This window comes from Mus pahari, chromosome 7 (genome assembly GCF_900095145.1).
Source record: "Mus pahari chromosome 7, PAHARI_EIJ_v1.1, whole genome shotgun sequence".
NCBI classification, from domain to species: Eukaryota; Metazoa; Chordata; class Mammalia; order Rodentia; family Muridae; genus Mus; species Mus pahari.
The window spans coordinates 3,430,032-3,450,228 of record NC_034596.1 but is presented as its reverse complement, the minus strand read 5'-3'; the positions used below and the strand labels follow the sequence as shown (position 1 = coordinate 3,450,228).

General features: G+C 50.6%; 1 protein-coding gene across 2 annotated transcripts in view; it reads right to left on the bottom strand.

Annotated features, from left to right (window-relative positions):
* Adcy3 (adenylate cyclase 3) overlaps window positions 1-19,626 on the bottom strand; it is a 38,631-nt gene extending 19,005 nt beyond the window's left edge. For both annotated transcript variants that reach the window (XM_029540762.1, XM_029540764.1), the window contains exons 1-4: window positions 19,481-19,626; window positions 986-1,116; window positions 458-569; window positions 176-303 (exon numbers count right to left, since the gene is read on the bottom strand). In XM_029540762.1, the coding sequence (XP_029396622.1) occupies window positions 176-303; window positions 458-569; window positions 986-1,116; window positions 19,481-19,582 (473 nt within the window). In that variant the 5' untranslated portion in view covers window positions 19,583-19,626. The remainder of the gene's footprint in view (window positions 1-175; window positions 304-457; window positions 570-985; window positions 1,117-19,480) is intronic.
* Between the last annotated feature and the right edge of the window lie 571 nt (window positions 19,627-20,197).

Here is a 20,197-nt window from a genome sequence, read left to right as displayed (position 1 = left end):
AGTGATGGTGGCCATTCCAAACTCCAGTTTCTAGCCAAAAAAAAAAAAAGAATAAACAAAAACAAGCCAGAACTGGAGACACTTGTCCTAGAGACTGAGGAGTCTTGCCACATCTGGATATCAGGACCAGGACTTACTCCATGGCCACCCCGCCCTCCCCGAGGGACCCACTTACGAGATGGCCTCAACCATGGCAAGCCCCATAAGGATGGAGCACACGGCGTGGTCCTCCCGGTAGTCAGGCAGGCCGCAGATGCAATAGTAACAGTCGCCTAGGATCTTGATCCTCAGCTGGTGGTATTTCTGAAAAGGCAGAGCATACTCAGTGCTCCTGGCCCCTGGCCACAGAAAAAAGGCACAGCAGGTGGAGGAAGGCCAGGCAGGGAAAGCCTGGGGGCCAGAGACAGGGCGGAGGTCTAGGAGCCCAGTAGCAAGAGTGGGCGCATTTGGGACTTACGGCTGCCAGCTTGTCAAAGCGGGCAAAGAGCTCGTTGAGTAGCTTCACTAGCTCCTGGGCGCTACAAGCGGAGGACAGCTGGGTAAAGCCCACAATATCTGCAAACAGGATGCTGCAAACGGAGAGGGCCGCGGGCAGTGAGACTCCAGACAGCGGCTCACCACCCACTCCTGCCAGCAGGGAAAGTTCTTACTCAACTCGACTGCGGTGAGAGCCTGACACAGCTTGGACTCGCAAGCTTATCCTCTGCGAAGGCCCCAGGTCCTGTCTGCTGCCCACTACCCCACAGCCTTCCGATCCTCTCCTGCCCGTGGCCTCAGAGGTTAGGTGGCCAGCAGGAGCCCCTTTCTGGGCGATATTCATTCACCTGCAGGTGAGGCCAGGCAGGTGATGCACGATCTCACTCTGCCATCTACTGCTGTGGCTCTTCCCGCTTAGTTCAGGGGACCCAAGGTGCACAGTGCGGGGTGGCCTTGCCTCTTGTCCTCTGTTGGTCCTGTAAAGCGCGGCACCTCCCCGCCACCATACCTGACATTCTCGTGCCGGTACATGTACATGGTGTTGAACTGCTGCTGGTCCTTCTGGCTCTCATCCTTCTTCATGTCCTTCAGCATCTCGTCAGCCACGTGCTTGGGCAGGATGGAAAGCATAAGGTTTTCCTGCGAGGAGAAGCACGGGGTTGGACGGGGATGGCCTGCACTCCTCCAAGTTCAGACAACTCTGATCCTGACCCAGGCGAGGGGTGGCATCCAGGAACTACCCAGCCTTGCACCGAGGCCCCAACTGCCGCCCGTATGGCAGCAGCCAAAGGCCAGGCTGCGTGGTTTCTCACCCCAACAAGGCTCAGCATCACGGCAGCCCTGCATAGCAACTGACAGGCACGGGCAGTGCCACCGAGGAACAACGTGCTCCTCTCTCTTTAAGAAGTGTGACCTTCCCTGTGTCCTCCATGCTACCAGTCCCTCACTGCTGGGTCCTCTTCATGTCTGCCACTGCACCTTCACGGCACAATCACCAACCTGACTGAAGTCCTATGACACATAAGGGAACCCCAGAGCCAGCAAGAATTCTACCTGAGCCTAAGGTCTCCTGAGGACACGGGGTCAGAATCGCAGTACCCACCGTTGAGAAATGGAGGCAGCTTGCTGGGAATGGAGACCGTGGAGACCACCAGAGCGGGGAAGAGAGTACCACGTGAGCCAGGGGCCTTCCCAGAAGTGAGACAGAGCTAAGCCTTGAAGGCAGGTAAACGAAGGCCTCCTCAGTGAGCAAGCCACCTATTCAAGCAGACACTCAAGGAAAGCCCTCCGGGCTTCAGGGACCCAGAAGGACCTCAGTGGCGACAGAAACCCTGCTCACGGGCGAAGTGGGTGCAGATCAGGGGTGGCGTCCTGGCCTGTGGGCCATTTGCTGTCTGCTTTCACAAAGGTTTATTGGCACCCAGCCAGGCTCGCTTGTTTACATATTGTTTCTGAATGTTTTCACACTCCAACAAGAGTTGAACAGTTATGAAAAAGACCATATGGCTGGCAAAGCCAGAAATATTTGCACTCTAACTCTTTCCAGAAAAAAAAAAAAAAAAAAAAAATCAGTGGCTTGGACACCTGAGGGGATGGCGCCAGAGCTCAAAACACAGAGCCATTGAGGAAAAGCAGATGTGAGGGAAGTCGGGAGCGTGGCTGTGCACGTGCCAAGGCCTCCTCGAGGGAGCACCCTGCAGTCAGCGCTTAGGAGAGGCCTGGATCCACACCAGAAGCTCTGGAAATCACGGCAACACACGGGTCAGACTGGGTGGAAGGGAAAGGAGACAGTGCCCTGGGGGGAGGGGGAGGGACACAGGACCCCCGGGGTACAGGGCAGGAATTAGAGGAATGCAAAATGCTGTCTCCCTCATCCCCAAGGGAAGAAAGGGATGGTGGTAGCTGCTGCAGCTGTGAAAGGCAAAGGGCAAGAGAACCTTAGAGAGTGGTCAAGGAGGCCACTGGGCTGTGAAGCAGGCTGGGCCAGGTTGAGAGAAGTGGGGGAAAGGCTGCAGGAAAGGGTGGAGAGGTGATAAAAATACAGGCCGAGCAGCCCGGCCACAGAGCAGATCCTCATGACCAGATGGGAGTACACCTCCAGCTCAGCTACTGAAAAGCTGGAGGGTCTCAGGAGCTCAGCCGCCAGCCCTAATCTCGTGAGTCACCTAGTTCCAGGGTGGCTGGTACCTGGCTCTAGCTGAAGTGCTCGCAGCAGTCTCACTGTTTGTCCTCTCCCCGTGTTACGAACCTCGAGATAGCATCATTACAGTGCAGGAATGAGAAACTGCATAAATAACCCCAGTGCGCCCTGCCCCAGCTCCACCAGAGCCCAGGAAGCGGCAGAGGCCCCCAGGGCCTGCAGCCTAGCAGAGCGAGAGACTCGGGTGACCCTGTCACTTGGCATCCCCAAGCCCCTGCCAGTGAGGTGAAGTCAGAAGAAGAGGTCTGATCGTAAATAAATAACCAGAGCCAGGGCGCTCTTAGCCTCTCGGGCAGCCCAAAGAAAGCCCACTGGAGTCCTGAGTAGCAGAAGCTAGGAATTCTGAAAGAGGTAGAGGGGAGGCAGGTGGGGGTAGGGCTGGAGACCTGAGCATCTCAGGGCCCCAGCCTACCTGGAAGGGACATATGTAATTACCCTTGTAAACCAAAACCCACAGGGGTAGGAACAGGCAGGGCGAAGAACCTAACTCTGTATTCCCAGTGTGCTCTCAGACAAGTCACCAACAGTCTCTGGAGCCTTGTTTCCTAGGTGGCCAATGGGGACTAAGTGCCTCATTAGCTTGAAGCGCCCAGAACAAGGCCCTGCTCCCAGGAAATACTCAGTAGATCCTAGCTGTCCTATGTCACAGCCAAGTATGGCTGAGGGAGTTGGGACCTCAACAAAGTGTGGCCCCATCTTCCTCTAGGCTTTCAGGATAGCCTAGTGTCAGCAGACCACCTTCCGGTGCCTCAGCCAGGCAGGGTGGGGTAATGAAAACATACAAATAAGGGTCCTTCTATTCTCCTCAGCCTCCCCAACTCCCCTGACACTCCACTACCTTATACATGTGCACATGGACCCACACCACCAATGTACATACAGGTGCTAAGTGATGGAGGCTGAGAGAGGGGACAGTCTGTCCTGTGTGTGAGAACATGCACAGGACTCAGGTTTAAGAAGGTCACAGCTCTGAGCTGATCTTGCTAGCCTGTGGGCTACAACCCCAGCTGCCTGACTCCACTCAGTCAATCCTTCTGTCCCTCTCGAGTTCCTCAGAGCTCTGGGGACACAGCAAAACCCTTTTGGGTTCCCACAGGACCTAAAGAATACAAGAGTCCAGTCCAGCCCTGGGAAGAGTCGTATGTTCCTGATCACATCCCGACTTCCCTTTAAACACTGCCTCCTCCTCCTAGCTGGGTCTGGACCCTCAAGGGTCGGCATGACTACGTCAGAGGAACATAAGATGGGGCGGTTCTGGAGACCAAAACACAAAAGCTTCAGGAATCACCTATCTGTGGAGGCCATTNCTTTCTTCTGGTATAGGAGAGTCAGGGATGCTCTTCCTTCCTTCCTTCCTTCCTTCCTTCCTTCCTTCCTTCCTTCCTTCCTTCCCTCCCCTCCCTCCCTCCCTCCCTTGCCCTCCCTTCTTCCTTCCTTGCTTGCTTTTGGTTTTGTATTTTGTATTTCTTTAACGAGGTGTGAAAGCAGAAGGCCATGAATAAATACCAGTCTTACAGATAACAAGATAGGGGCTGTGGCTGTAGATGAAGGTCGCTAATTTACTTGTGTGATATGTGGAAATCTCTGTCTCAAAAGGCTTGGCCAGCTACCTTCCTCATACAGCCGGGCCCACCTGCCCAGGGGCATCACCACCCAGAGTGGGCTGGGACAATCAATCAGCATTCAAGAAAGCGCCCCACATCTGGGCAGGTGCTGCACACGCCTTTGAGCTTAGCATTTGAGGGTGGTAGTGGGAGGCAGAGGCAGGCGGATCTCTTGACGTTTGAGACCAGCCTAATCTACAGAGTTAGTTCTAGGGTAGACAGAGCTACATAAAGAGATCCAGTTCTGGGAACTGTTCCTCAGCTGTGACTAAGATTCCCTCTGCCCAGGTATGTCTGAGTTTGTACCAAGCTGATAAAAAGCTGTGACATGGAGTCTCTCTGTAACTGCTGTGTTTGTCAAGAAGCCACCACGAGGGAGGGAAGCTCTGCAGAAATTCTCTGCTAGTTGTTCTTCCTTTCCTGTGAGTCTTCCCATTTTCACGATAGTTTTATAATATGACCTTCAAAACTAGGTTAACAAACGGTGGTCACCTCTGCTCTTTCAGCTTGGCAGTCCAACTCTGATGCTGTGGATATGACCAGTGAACATCGCTATTTACAGATATGTGTACACTGGTTCATGCATTGGACATATGCAATGGGTACAGATCAGTTGAACAAAGGAGCATGTAGCCGACTAATGATACTCAGCGTTGCATTAGGTTTTGAGAAGAACGTCAGACTTTGGGTCCCTTCTGCTGTCTCTTCTTTAGCAGCACCTGTGGGTGCTGAGCAGCCACATTTCCCAGGACCACCTTCTCATGCTTCAGTGGCCTGAAGTGCCTGCCACGTGTCATTTTCTATCTTAGCCTGTCACCGTCATTCAGACAGGAGAGAATCTTTCAAGATGAGTGGGCAGGGGACCTTAACCTGAAGCTACTTTTTACCTGATGGTGGGAACCAATTTAACGTGTGTCTGGTGTGAACACTGTAACATGTGTCTGGTGTGAACCACTGTAACGTGTGTCTGCTGCAGAGGGGAGGATTTTGAGACAGTAACAACTGGGCATCTTTGCTGAAAAGATAAAGCACTTTAAAAATCAAAATCATCTTTGGGTGGGGGCTAGGGATAGGGCTCAGTCAATAATGTACTGAGTCCAATCCCCGTGGCTACATAAGAAAGCTACATGTGGTGGCAGAGACAGGAGTAGCCTGGAGCTTCCTGGCCATTACAGCATCTGCTAAGGAAAGACCCAGCATCAAAGGAGGTGACCAGCATTCATTCCATTCCTAAGGATGAGAGCCGAGGCTGCCCTCTGGTCTCTGGACAAGAGGATGCTTGAGCATGTGAACACACATGAACACATCTCTCTCTCTCTCTCTCTCTCTCTCTCTCTCTCTCTCTCTCTCTCTCTTCATAAAAGCCTATAATGCCAGCACCAGACAGGTGGAGGGATGGGTGTGGGGGGCAGCAGATGGGGGATCATGCTTCTAGAGGTCAGGGTTCCCTGATCCTGGATCAAGCTGCCAAGGCCTCCCACCTCAGGCAAGCACATCTGGGTTTAGGCTCTCAGCAATGGGAACCCTCTTAGGCTCTTTCCCTCATTCAAAGTATAAAAGCTTTCAGATGGAAAACTTTTCAAAAGTCACAGAACAGTTAGTTATGTCACCAGGACTGCGGTTAATACAGATTTTACTCCAGGCTGATCTGGTGAAATGGACAGGGTGCCATTCAGACAGCGTGAATGTTATAATACCCATCTAAGTCCCCAAACCAACTGTAGAGGAACAGAATAGAAGAGGCACAGTAATAGGGGCGGGGAAACACTGACAGCTGCCATGTGGTAGATTCTGAATGACTTCACAGAGGCCACCCCTTGCGTGGACCAGCACCCTCAGCTGGTCCTTCCCGCACACTGCAGGAGGAAAGCACACTTGGGCTTCCCTCAGGAAGTGAGGGAACTTGAGCAGGGCACCTGCTGGGGCTGAGACACAGCTAGGAAGCAGGGTGGGTGATCAGCAAGGACCCCAGAGCCCACCTCAAGTCTGAGCAAAGGTACTGTGTGGAGAAGACATGAAACTTACTTTGGGGGCCTCAGATGAAGGCTGATAAAGAAGCAGATGCTTTCTGAGACATTTTTTGTCACAGTACAAAGAATGGGGAGGTGGGGAGGGATTTCTGAAGCCTGGTGAGAAGGATTATGGTTGTTAAGCTGGAGGTGGGAGGCTGGCCCAAGGGCTGCGGGCCTGAGACCCAGCCATCGAGGTCTGGGGCACTGAGACTGCGCTCAGCTCTGGAAAGACAGCAGGTCACCTGCTTCGGAGTTGCACCCCAGCTCTGCCCTAATGGTTACAGGTGTGGACAAGTCAAGGGCCTGACACTACCTGGGAACAAGGCCAAAGTCTGTAGAGAGAGACTTGAACTCTGGGAGGCCTCAGGGTAAAAGCAAAAAGCCCTCAGATTTGGGAGAGGCGCAGTGTGCAAACACACCTCAGAGTACAGGGCTGACAGGCACGGAGGTAGGGAGGCCTGTGACCTCAGCAGCCTCGGCAGGGTCTGTGCCTCCTAATACAGGCCAGGGTCACTTGTATAAACTGGCTATGGAGAGGTGAAGTCTTGTCAGCATGGCCTCCACCAAGCTCACAAGGAACCAGTCGAGCCCTTGTCAGCAGTGACTCGAGTGCTGGCTCAGGACTGAGATGGAGGAAGGAGGCCAGCAATGTCCCAGAGGCCCTCGGGTGTTAGAGTTGACACTCTGATGAGGTGTTCAGGAGTTAATTACAGCAAGGAAGCCAAGAGGGATTTGGATAAATGAACTCTGCTGGTGAGAGGCTAAGTGTCTGCAACAGCCTTGTAAAAGAGAAGAGAGTACGAGAGCAAAGGAATCCGTGTGTGTGTGTGTGTGTGTGTGTGTATGTATGTGTGTGTGTGTGTGTGTATAAGAGGGGGTTGGGGAACTGTGTGTGTATATGAGAGAGTGTGTATATATGTGTGAGTATGTGAGTGTGAGAGAATATGTGAGATTATATGAATGTGTGTGAGGATATGTGTAAGAGAATGTGAAAGAGTGTATGTGAGTGTATGTTTGTGTGAGTATGTATGTGAGTGTTTGTGTGTGTGTGACCCTGATGGCATGAATGTTGAGTATACTGTATTTATGAGATGGGTGACGTCTACTTCTCTAAAGGATGAGTATGAGCTTGCTTAACCCATGTATCCTATCTACATGCTGTATATTATATACCTACCCACCCATGTATCCTATCTACATGCTGTATATTATATACCTACCCACCCATGTATCCTATCTACATGCTGTATATTATATACCTACCCACCCACGTATCCTATCTACATGCCGTATATTATATACCTACCCACCCATGTATCCTATCTACATGCTGTATATTTTATATCTACCCACCCACATTCTTACCACTGTAAGCAAGCCTGCAAACTACTTAGCCAAATATAACCTGATCCTATTTCAGATTTATCCAAATACCCAAATTCTTGGAGCTTCTAGGCCATTTGGAAGCTAAAAGGACACTGAATCCCTCCAAGTGCCCATTCTGGCCTGACCCTCTGGGCAGAGAGGTTATGGAAGGCAGGAAGTGAGGTCAAAGTCCAAATAGCTCAGCTCCTCCCAAATAGAGAACCAGTGTAGAGAATCTGGAAACTGCAGGCTGTTGTCCTTGCAGAATGATGTAGTCCTGCACTCAGACAGTCAGTGGCTAGTCGCTGACCGTCCTTGCAAGTGCAGGAAGATAAGCACCTGGTCAGGAAGGACCAGGACCTCAGGGCAGGGAGTTTTTCTCTTCATTGCTGACCATGCAGCAAGCACTTCTGGTCACCGGTTTGGGTTCCCAAGTGCTGTCTAGAGACAAAGAAACTGCAATTTCAGGAGACAGCCCACAGGGTACAAAGTTGTATGGCACCTACCATCCTCACCGAGCCAATCTGGCACAGAGTAGGTGCTCCTCAGAGGTTTGGTGAGTTAATGAGCCATCAAGGAGGAGACCTGGCCCAAGAGGCAAGCTGTCATCTTCTAGAAGAGCTCTGAGTCACAGAAATGCCCTGAGTCTGTGCTGACCAATATGGTATCCACTGGCCATGTGCAGCTACTGAGTACACAGACATTGACCAATAAAACTGAGTAACTGTGGCTGAAGACATGGCTTAGTTGAGAGAGTTCTTGCTTAGCATGCATAAAGCTCTGAGTTTAAACCTCCTAAAACAGGCAAGGCTACATCAGACCCTCATGTTTTAAAACTCTAACTAGAGGAACAGACTTTTAGTTGAAATCAATCACAGTTTAAACAGTTACCTGTGGCTAGTGGCGTCTGTATTAAACAGATACAGGAACTAAGATGCTACAGGAACTAAGTCTAGCCTGAGGCCCTGTGCTCAGGGACATGCTGCCCACATCTGTGTGTGGTTTTGGGGAGTGTCTGCAGTCTCACCTGGTACCTCACATCAACTGCTCTGTCACTGACCCAGAAAAAGACAGCTCAACGCCATGCTAGGCATGGTGGCGCCAGCAAACACTGCAGACACACCCCCACCTGGACAAGGCTACCCAGGGCTTCAATCCCTCCCTGTGCCAACTCCTCAAGAAAGAGCAAACCTCACTCATGTGCCTTCCAGATGTGCTCCTGCTCTCCTTTACTGCGAGTGACAGCCACCCCCCAGCTCTGTCCCCGAGTCAGTGTCTGGCTGGTCTGACACCAGTCTCTTCCACACTGAGAAAAAAAGAATATTCCTCCAATGAAGACTGTCTACCATACAACAGTTCACTGTCACACACATACACTCACATGTGCAGACAGAAATACACATAGAGACAAACACACATACATATACTCATGTGCACATACATAAATACATGCACAAGCACATAAATACACATAGACAAACATGCATACATATACACATTTACACACACACATGCATACACACAAACACATGCATAGGCACACAAATATACAAGGACAAACATGCATATGCACACACACTTGTGTATACACAAACATAGAGATAAGCACATGTGTTCACCTGCACACACACAGAGCAAGAACATGGCCACACACACCACATATACACATACACAGAAACCACACATATACACACACAGACACACACCACACAGACACACACAGACACAGACACACACACACACACACACACACACACACACCACTGCTCTATGACCCAGATCAACTACTTTCTCCCAGCACCTGTTCAACCTGTTCATCAGCTCCTTTCTTCTTGAAAAGCTTGGAAAGAATCAAGTTCTTCATAAATGTTTAATATATATTATGTGTGAGTATGTTGGCTACATGTATGAATGTGTACCACATGTGTGCAGTGCACATGAAGGCCAGAAGAGGACATCAGATTGGAACTGTAGTTACTGATGATAGGCACTGGGAAGGGAGCTCAGGCCTTCTCCTGTGGTGCTATTTATATTTTGATGCTAATTCCATTTGCCCAGGAGGGGCTGCAGACACGCGGAGTGAATCTTGTACTCAGGTGACTTCTTGTGAACCTTCTCCCCACCTTAACTTATAAAATAAAGGCTAGAGCCACTGGGCAGTGGAAGGGAAGGTGAAGCTGAAAAGTTTGGGGGAGAAGCAGGAGACAAGAGAGAAGAGAAGAGGACAGAGAGAAAAGAAAGGACTATGGAGGGAGAGGAAGACAATCAAAATTCTGTGTGGCTTTAAGTAGCCAGAGGTAGCTATGAGGATCATATAGGGGATGGATAACTACAGGACAATTTGTCTTATCTAGGTGGGCAGTTTATATCAATACTGATTGGCTCTGAGTTCAGTATGGGCGTTTTGTGGGGTGAAAATTTACTGATATAAATTTGACTTACAAATGTCAAGCCTCTAGAGTTTTGATTTTTACCCCGTTACTGGGATTAGGGACTGCTGACCACAGGAGATGGATGGCTGGGAATGTGAGCAGAATCCGCAACAAGAGAACCCCGATTTTGCTGCATGGGGCTAGCCTAGGGGTGGCGAGACCATGGGCAGCGAATAGCTGAGTATAGAGTGGTTCTTTTTTTTTTTTTTTAAATATTTCCCACAACATTCTCCAAGAACAATAGTTGCTCCTAAATGCTGAGCCATCTTTCCAGCCCTAAGAATCATTATGTTTTAGGACCAGGTCCAAACACTAAGGATTTCTGTAGCCACCTGCTGAGTCCCTCATCCTTCATCCCTCTGCTTTTCCTGGACCCTTCGCCTTTATTTTACACTCGGAACTCTTCTTTCTTAGTGTGTATCTAACCAAGTCACAGGACCCTGTTTATCCCATGTGTGACCCCACACAGATCAAAGTTCCTATACCTCAGGCCCCCTTCATTAACTTGGATGCATCACATCATGTTCTACACCATACAGGCCAGAACGTGACAGAACTCCTGACTGGAATGGTGAGGCAATGGCTGTACCCTTCTGGGTTAGCTTCTGCTAAGCCCCAGTGACTCTGGGACAGAGAGGAGGCTGGAGTGAGGCCTTTCAGGAGAAACCTGTCTATCCTAAGGCCCTGGTGGAAGCAATCAGGCTTGCCAGGACCTGCATGACCAACAGCTTCCTCTGAGCCCACCAACACATTAGGAGGCCCTATATGCCCTCTTACCCAGCAGGGCCCATGCAAGAGTCCACTAACATGGGTCTCAGCCCTCAAACCTACCAGCTGTGTGGTTAATTCACAGAACAAGCACTATTCACTGAGAATGCCCATGTGGGATGTCCACCCCTCCAATAACCCCCAATACTCCCTCTCTATCCTCAATTCTCCACTCTCTGGTCCACCTAGCTGTAAAGTACTTAGCATTCTATCATCAAGATCTGATCTCCCTGCTGCCTCGGCTATCTCTTCCCCATCAATAGCTACACGGCTTGAATTCCTGGGATGGCTAATCCTAGCTCTCCTCAGCACAAAGCCAAGGCTCTCACCAGGACTGCAGGCTCCAGGCTGTGGCTCACAGATCTCTGCTTCCCTTCCTCTCCTGTCCCACTGTCCTGTGCTCCTGTCTGTGGACACACACCCCCTCCCCATCTCCTGTCCCACCGTCCTGTGCTCCTGTCTGTGGACACACCCCCCTCCCCATCTCCTGTCCCACTGTCCTGTGCTCCTGTCTGTGGACACACACCCCCTCCCCATCTCCTGTCCCACCGTCCTGTGCTCCTGTCTGTGGACACACATCCCCTCCCCATCTCCTGTCCCACCGTCCTGTGCTCCTGTCTGTGGACACACACCCCATCCCCATCTCCTGTCCCACCGTCCTGTGCTCCTGTCTGTGGACACACACCCCATCCCCATCTCCTGTCCCACTGTCCTGTGCTCCTGTCTGTGGACACACCCCCCTCCCCATCTCCTGTCCCACTGTCCTGTGCTCCTGTCTGTGGACACACACCCCATCCCATCTCCTGTCCCACTGTCCTGTGCTCCTGTCTGTGGACACACACCCCATCCCCNCCCATCTCCTGTCCCACTGTCCTGTGCTCCTGTCTGTGGACACACACCCCATCCCCATCTCCTGCTCCATAGTACTATGTTCCACGTGTCCTGTGTATACACCCCAGGTTCTTTCCCATGCTGCCCCCCTCCACATGGCTTGCTGCTCTCCACCTTCAGGTCTCCACTCCACAATACCTCAAGAAAGCTTTCCCTGGCTCAAGATACTGATACCAACTTCCGTCTACTCGTGGTGCCAGGTAAGCTCCTTTCCCCTCTCTGTAGCTCATATGGATGTATTTTCTGCCAGCCACCCCCACAGAATCTATGCTCAGAACCATGTCCTCGTAGAAGGTGGCCCTGGGAACTTGTGATCTGAATCTGAATGTACGCTTACTCTGTGTGTGTGTATGTGTGTGTGTGTGTCTGTCTGTCTGTCTGTCTGCCAGTATATATATATATATATATATATATATATATATATATATATATATATATATATGCATGCAGGAGCCTGCAGAGACCAGAAGAAGGCATTGGATTCCCTGGGGCTGGAGTTACAGGCAGCTGTGGGTCCCCTGACTGGATGAGTGTTGGGACCATGAACTCAGTAGCAATGACAGTAGATGCTCTTAACCACTGAGCCATCTCTCCAGCTTCTCTCACAGACTTAACCATCCTATTCTCAATCACCACTTCACAGAGAAGCGGGGCTCAGAGCACATAAGTAACTGCTCAGGGCCAAGTGACAAATGGTTCAACTAGAAGGCTAAGGCAGGGGTGCTATGAGTTCAAGGCTAGCCTGGGCCACAGAGTAAGACTTGTCTCAGACAGGAAAAATTTACAGAGACTTGGCAAGGCAGTAGAAAACCCAGGTTGCCGTAGAGGATGTAGACATTTCTAATTATTAACCAGGCATTTAATAGACTACCTAGATTATTAGCCACAGCCAGACAGGAGATGCTCTTAGCAGTGGTCATAGACCACAGGTGCCCAGCTGCTGAACGAATGCTGCCAGCAGTGGTGGTCATGACTGGAAAGCGGTTGAACCAGCAGAGGCTCAGAAGACAGTCTTCAGGTAGGCAGGGCTTGGGAGGCGGGGCTCAGCAGGAGGAGGGGCTTAAAAGTGCTAACCTCATCACTGCTGCCTGGAGACATCACACCACAACAGAGCCCTCCCCACCAGGAGTCCCCTCGCCTGAACTGCCTGAAACAGGGATGTGCGCCTTGCTAAGTTCTGAAATACTGGCATGAAGAACATTCTGTAAAGTCCAAATGGTAGAAATTAAAAGCAACAGAGAAACCGATATTTATCGTACAACATAGGGAAGGTGCCTTCTGGCTTTTCTCACATCAGGGGGGTTCAAAGCTAAAACAAAAGCTAAGGATATTCGGTATTCAAGAGTGTTTCTAGCCAGGCGGTGGTGGCGCATGCCTTTAATCCCAGAGCACTTGGGAGGCAGAGGCAGGTGGATTTCTGAGTTCGAGGCCAGCCTGGTCTACAAAGTGAGTTCCAGGACAGCCAGGGCTATACAAAGAAACCCTGTCTCGAAAAACCAAAAAAAAAAAAAAAAAAGTGTTTCTGTTTAGAGGCTAAAACGGAAGCGTATTTCCAAATTAATGCTAGAGAAGGGTCATCTGTTGCCCTATCAGGTGACCCACCCACTTTCAACACTGGGGACACTGAGGTCCAGTGCCTAGAGGAAGAGGCCACACCCCTGTTGAGAGAGGGGGTGCCCTGCTCTCTGCCCACACCAACCATCTTTCCCCACTGAGCCGCTCCCCAAGGAAGCAGGCCCATCACGCCCACCTCACTGTTGCCAGGACAACTTTGGGGTTGGTACTAGAAACCTGATTCTCCCCTAACATGGCTCAAGGTTAAGGGGGACTCTGTGCCACGCCCTATCAGCTGAAGCACTTGGGGCAAGCAGTAAAGGTCAGAGGACAAGGACATTCAGGCACTGAGCCTCCTAGCAGTGCATTCTCCTAGAGTCTGCTCTCGGAGGGAGAGAAACCCAATCCTGTGGCAAACAGGAAAAGTCCCTGCTCAGAACAGCAGCAGACCTCACATGAAGGATCGCGACCCTGGCAGAGGCAGGCTGAGAAGCAGGTTACAGCAGCTGTTCACCCGTGTGGGCGCCACAAAAGTAGTGTCCCCTAAGCCATGATTCCCAGGACACGCAGCTAGTGACAGTGGACAGATCTCTTATAACCCTGTATACCCAGCATCTCCACTGGACCTGGATGCAGCTTCCTAGGTGCTGGGGGGTGGGGGCTGAGAGCAGCCCTCCCCCTGGGAAGGACAGATAGGGTGTGCCTGAGGAGGCTCCCCTGTCCCTTGTCCTGTCCCTTGTCCATGCCCCTCGTCCCTCCTTCCTTATTTTCAGTGCCTGAGAAGTGCTTCTGGGCGTGATTCAAATACCTCACGATTCTAAAGTTTGTGCCTGGCCAGGTGCCAGTTGGGGTGCTTAGCAACTCTCAAGGTCCCAAACGAATCCCCAAAGTGAGGTCACATGGGAATCACAACAAATAAAATGGAAGTTCTTCCCTCTGGGCCTCTGACTCCACACTAACATACCCACAGAGCTGAGGGAGACAAGAGAGACCCCAAGTTCACTCAGATACCTCTACTCCATCCAGCTACTGGACCACCCATGATGTCTGGCCAGAATTCCCCGTTCATGCCAGAATCATGCTCAGAAAGACACATCAATAAGCCTTTGGAGTTAGCCAGATACAGCTCTGCTCTGCAGGGAAGCAGGGGCCATGTCCAGGCTATGAGGCCAAACTATTTTGTTCCTGACCTTTCTTGCCTACTTTCTGCTTGCACCCATCTGTCACCTTGTCATGGCTCCCTTGTGTGTGAAAGGGCTAGGCCACCTCACCCCTTCCTAGGAGCCATAACTCTGTCCCGCCTTCATCCCAAGCAAGAAGCCAGATGCCTCTACGGAGACAGCAGCAAAGGGACTATAACCAGAGACACTTGGGCAGGGTCCCTGCAGTGACAGAGGAGGAAGATGAGGGGAAGAGGAGACTGGCTGAGGGGGTTCATGCAACCTCAGAGGCAGGGCACAGAGGTTGCCACAAAAGCAGTTCAGAAAGCACTCAATATGTATTGACACTGTCACGTGAGACATGGTCCCGAGTGAGGCATTCTCGAAGGACCTCATCCGGCCTCAGAACTGACATTTACACAAGGACCGCACAGACCATATTTAGTGTGGCAGGGACTTCAAGCGGCTCCTTAAAAGGGGTCCTGCATACCCACTTCTGTCTGCTCCTACAGCCCTTCGTCTCCAGTATCCCCGTCTGTCATCTCCTTTCTGTCTGTACCAGGGGCTCTGACAGAGGAAAGCTGACAGAGACCTGCACTCAGATCCAAGTCGCCCTGGCTGAGGCTCCTGTGTAGTCAGCCCTGATACCCAGAGAGGGGACAACCACTGTCAACTGGAAGAGAGGAGAAAGGAGCTCTCTCAACCAGCTAGCAGCTTCCTCCTCAGCTCTCCTTCAGCCACTGTGTCCCCAGTTAACAGCAGCAAAGAACTTCACCATTTCTCAAGCTCACCTCTACCTTCTTACTTGATGTGCTTCCCAAACAGTCCAAGACAAGGATATTTTTTTTCTTTTAATCCTAGTTTTTCAGAAGATTAAACCAAAGTCAAAGAGGCACAGCCCCAGGGTCACAGGGAAAGCCAGTCCCTGCTATTCCAGGAAAACCGGCGCAAGCACTTAATTCAGATCTGAGACCACTAGCATAGGGTTAGGGGTGAGGCTGGTCCCCTATGGTACAGACGCCGGTGCCAGTCACAAGAGCACGAGACATACAGGGATGGGGCGTACAAGGACCTGGCTCTGCTGACTTCATGAACAAGAAAAAGAACAATCTCTAGAGCATCGGGGTTCCAGGAGCAAAGAAGTATTTTCTAGATAATCAAGAGAAATGTAAGAGTCTAAGGACATTCTCATTCATCACTAAAAGGAATATAAATTGTTTGAACCTGTATAGGAGACAATTTTGCAATGTTTATCAACATTAAAAATGTACAAGGCTGGTGCCTAGAAGAGTTAAACACCATGGTAGCACATGACCCGGCGAGCCCACTGCTGGGTGCATATCCAAAGGACAGAAGTAAAGCCTGGATTCCTAGTGACATCACTCACAACAGGCAAATGGATGTCTCACCCGGAGGTCCTGGTGGGTAAACTGAGGCCTACAACAGTAGAGGAGAGAAGGGAGTTCTGCACATGCTACACAGACGAACCCTGAAGACTTTATGCTAAACAAAGACAAAACAAGCCAGATGGGAGAGGACGATTACTGTCTACTTACGAGATGCCTAGAGTAGGTGTTTTCACAGTGGCCACCAGAGGCTGGGGGATGAGGAGTCCATGCTGAGCAGGCAGGATTCCTTTCTGGTTGGGATGATGTACTGCATACTACTGTGTCCTTAGTACCAGTGAACTGTACTGTTAAAAATGGCTAGACGTGGGGCTGAGAAGTCGGCTTGTCTTGCAAGTGTGAGGGTCTGAGTTCTATCCCCAAAGCCCACATGACAAAGCTGCACGTGGTGTTCTGTGCTTGTAAGCCCCCCACTGAGGAGGCAGAAACAGGCAAATCCCTGAGGCTTCCTGACCAACTAGTCCAGCCCAGGCTAGCCCAGCCCAGGCTAGCCCAGCCTACCTCGCCTACCCAAATTTCAGTTCTGAGCCAGTGAGAGACCCTGTCTTCTTCTTTTTTTTTTTTTTTTTTTTAGGGAGGGGGCAATACCTCAGCTTGTTCTCTCACACACACACACACACACACACACACACACACACACACACACACACACACACACACACACACACACACACACACACACATAGTCACATAGACACTGCACACTCATAAATTCTATCCCTCTAGAAGCAATAAGAAACATCACAGTTGTTTAGATACAAGGAGCCAAGACCTTAAAAGAAAAAGAAACATATTTAGGTGAGCCTAATAGGCTCTGCCATCTTTCCCTTGAGGCCAGGAACAACGGCCAATGGTGAGATGAGACTTGGAACACAAAGACTCTAGACAGAGCAACAGATCTGAGACACTGAAGGATGGGGCGCTGTAGCACAAGTCTCACTTCCGGGGCTCTGTTCCTCCTGAACATGTGCCAGGGCAAGAACCAAATGCTAGAAAAATGCTTTAAAAATGCCAGAAGACAGAGCCAAAAATCAAGAGAAATGCAGACCCTCTCTATTGCAGATACGACAGCTGAGAAATCTTAGAATAAGTGCTCTAAGATACAGAATGGTCTGTTTAACCAGAGCCCCAGAGTCAAGGTTTCTGAAGGATCCATTTGTATGTGTGCACATGTGTGTCTGCAGCAGGGAGCAAAGGGCATCGGATCTGGAGCTGGAGGTGGAGGAAGTGGTGAGAACCAAGCTCAGATCCTCCGAAAGGACAGAAATGCTCTGACGCTGAAGTCAAACTTTAAAGTTTCACTAGAGGTCAGAGCGGATTCCCGGGAAGCAAGGTTATGCCTCGATGGCCAGTCAGTATAGTTTTACGCATAATTCTTCATCACAGCAAGAGAGCAGGTGCTGGCATGTACAAGGTCCTTCTGTGTTTCAGGGCTGGCTCCTACAAAAGCTGGCTCTCACACAAGAACGCCCAAGCAGAGAACACTGCAGAGACTGCTCCTGTCTCGCCACGCCCCTCCGTGAATGCAGTGGAGCCTGTGGTTAGTGAGCCACACGGAGTACATCCCCCTGCCTGGGGTTCGGACATTAGTGCCACTTTTATTAAGGCTGGAGAAGAAAACCCAGAGGTTGGCGGGGAAGGCTCAGTGGGGCAGGATGTTGGATGTGCAAGCTTAAGGACCTGAATCTGAATGCCAGACATGGCCACGAGCCCCTGTAACCCACCACGGGGGGGGGGGGGCACATAGGCTTCGGGATGCTGGGCATTCACTGGCTAGCCAGCCTAACCCAAACAGGGAACTTGAGGTTTAGTGGGAGATGTTGTCTCAAAGGAACAAGGCAGAGAGACTCTGACCTCCACAGGCATGCACACAGGCATGCACACAGGCATGCACACAGGCATGCACACAGGCATGCACACAGGCATGCACACAGACATGCACACAGGCATGCACACAGGCATACGACACACACACAAACACTCAGTAAGTTAAAAAAGAATCCAGCTCTTACACAAAACATGACATGAACTTTTTAAAGGAAACTAAAAAGCGAAGGCTCGAACTGCACACAGAGTCTCTCCCGCACACACAGCTGCCAGTGTAGAAGAGAGTGTGACAGAAGACCAGGGCTGAAATTCCAGGACCTGAGCAAAAAGATTGAACACTAAACAAATCCCTAGCCAGGTCCCAGAGGAAGTCAACAACAGAGGCTTCCGTGGACGACCAGGGAGTGATGCTGTGGAAAATGTCTTCAAGAAGGACCAGCACCGACTGGGTGTGTTAGAGCACGCCTGCAATCCCTACACTCAGGAGGCCAAGACAGGAGGGCCACAAGTTCCAGGTTATCCTTGACTACATTTCAAGTCTAGCCTGGGCTATGAGCAAGCTTATCTTTTAAACACACACACACACACACACACACACACACACACACACACACATACACACACAATACTTCAAACCATCAAAATTATGGCCTGGAGGCTGGAGAGATGGCTCAGCAGTGAAGAACACTGATTGCTCTTCCAGGGGTCCTGAGTTCAGCCCCACATGATGGCTCACAACCATCTGTAATGAGATCCGATGCCTCTTCTGGTGTGTCTGAAGACAGCTACAGTATACTCATTAAAAAAAATAAATTAATAATTCTTTAAAAAAATTTGGGGGGGGGGACCTGAAAGCTGTATAAATTGAGAGAGTTTCCCCTCGGGGCAGTGTTGAAGTAACTTTCATCTGTAAACCCTTCAGTCTGACTGTAAGTCTGGCAGATTACACAGCAGCAGGGACCTAATCTGGGCTGTTGATGGACTCACTCAATGTCATACTGTCTCCACCACGCTCTCACACTGCACATAGACAGGGACACACTTCCTCATGTGGTGGTGACACCTCACCATAAAATTATTTCATTTCTACTTCATAACTAATTTTTGCCACTGTTATGAATTGTAACATGAACACCTGATATGTAGGGATTCTGATAATGTGGTCACGACCCATAGGTTGAGAACCACTGGTCTAGCAAATGTGCATGAGGCAAACGGCAGGAGTTCATTTAATGATCCCCAAAACTAAAGGCCCATCAACCTTTGTAGCAAAGTCCAGAAGTTTCTGGAAGGCTATAGCACCCATTCACCCCTATCCAGCCAGTACCCACCACGAGCATAAAATGTTACATGGCGCAGGGAGGACTAGCCTTAGCTTCAGGGAATGGAGACAGATCTGCAGGACATTGGTGGACGTCATTTCTAGAGACCTTTAAAAAGTGTTTGAGATGACTCCAGACTGAAACCCATTTAAAAGACTGAGTCTCATGGGAATCAGACCGCTTTGTGTGACTTAGGCTGGAGTACAGCCAGTAAACAGAGCGCCGCCAGGACAAGCAGGCCCTTCTCCAGATGGGGAAAGGTAAACAGGGAAGCCCAGGGCTAGAGCTGCTGCTGCTGCTGCTTCCTAACTGACTCACACTGAGGTAGCGGGAGGAGGCCTGGGTTACATGGGCTCTTGCCCTGCACACGCGCACAGCATCAGCAGGCTCCCCTTCTCCTTATACACGCCATCCCTTAGCACAAACCCAGGCCCAAGACCCCCCCCAAGCCCCAAGTCTCACCTGCTGCTGGCTCTGCTCCTCCAGATTCATCTTCACCTCCAGTGACTGGCGGGCCTCCAGGAAGGCCTTGCGGTGCTTGCGGTCTGCCATGTAGTAGGACATGATGCCCACAATGATAGCACATAGGTAGAGGAAGACGTTGGCCAGGATCTACATGCCAAGGAAGAAAAAAAAAAAAAAACAGGGCTGACGACTCTATCTTCAGGAAAACAGGGTCACCTAGGAGTTTTAAGCAGCATGTGTGAAACTCCAGCTTACTAGGTGCTGTGAGTACCCGCTGCCCGCAAGCCTGGCGTCAGTGTAAGAGCGTGGAGGCTGCTCCGTCTGCTGCTCTGCAGGCTGTCCTGGGTGACCTGGTCCCTAGGCATGTCTAAAAGGCTGTTGGATTTGCAGACCCAATAGTTTCCTGCTGGAGGAAGCCTTGGATATGGGCCTGAATGTTCCCATCACACATGGCTTCTGTGTTAGCAGCTGCTCATTGGCTCTGAGCTATGGCTGGGCCAGGCATTTATTCCCTGTTGGTCTGAGAAACCATTGGCCTCAGTGGGCTTTCTCAGGCAAAGCTGCTTCCTGGTCCAGCTCTACCTACTTCTCTGGAACGAGCTCCACAGCCCTTTTTCTCTCTTTAGGGTTTTGTTTTGTTTTGTTTTGTTTTTCTCCTCCATTTTATGTATGAGAGTGTTTTGCCTGCATCTATGTCTGTGTACCATGTGCATC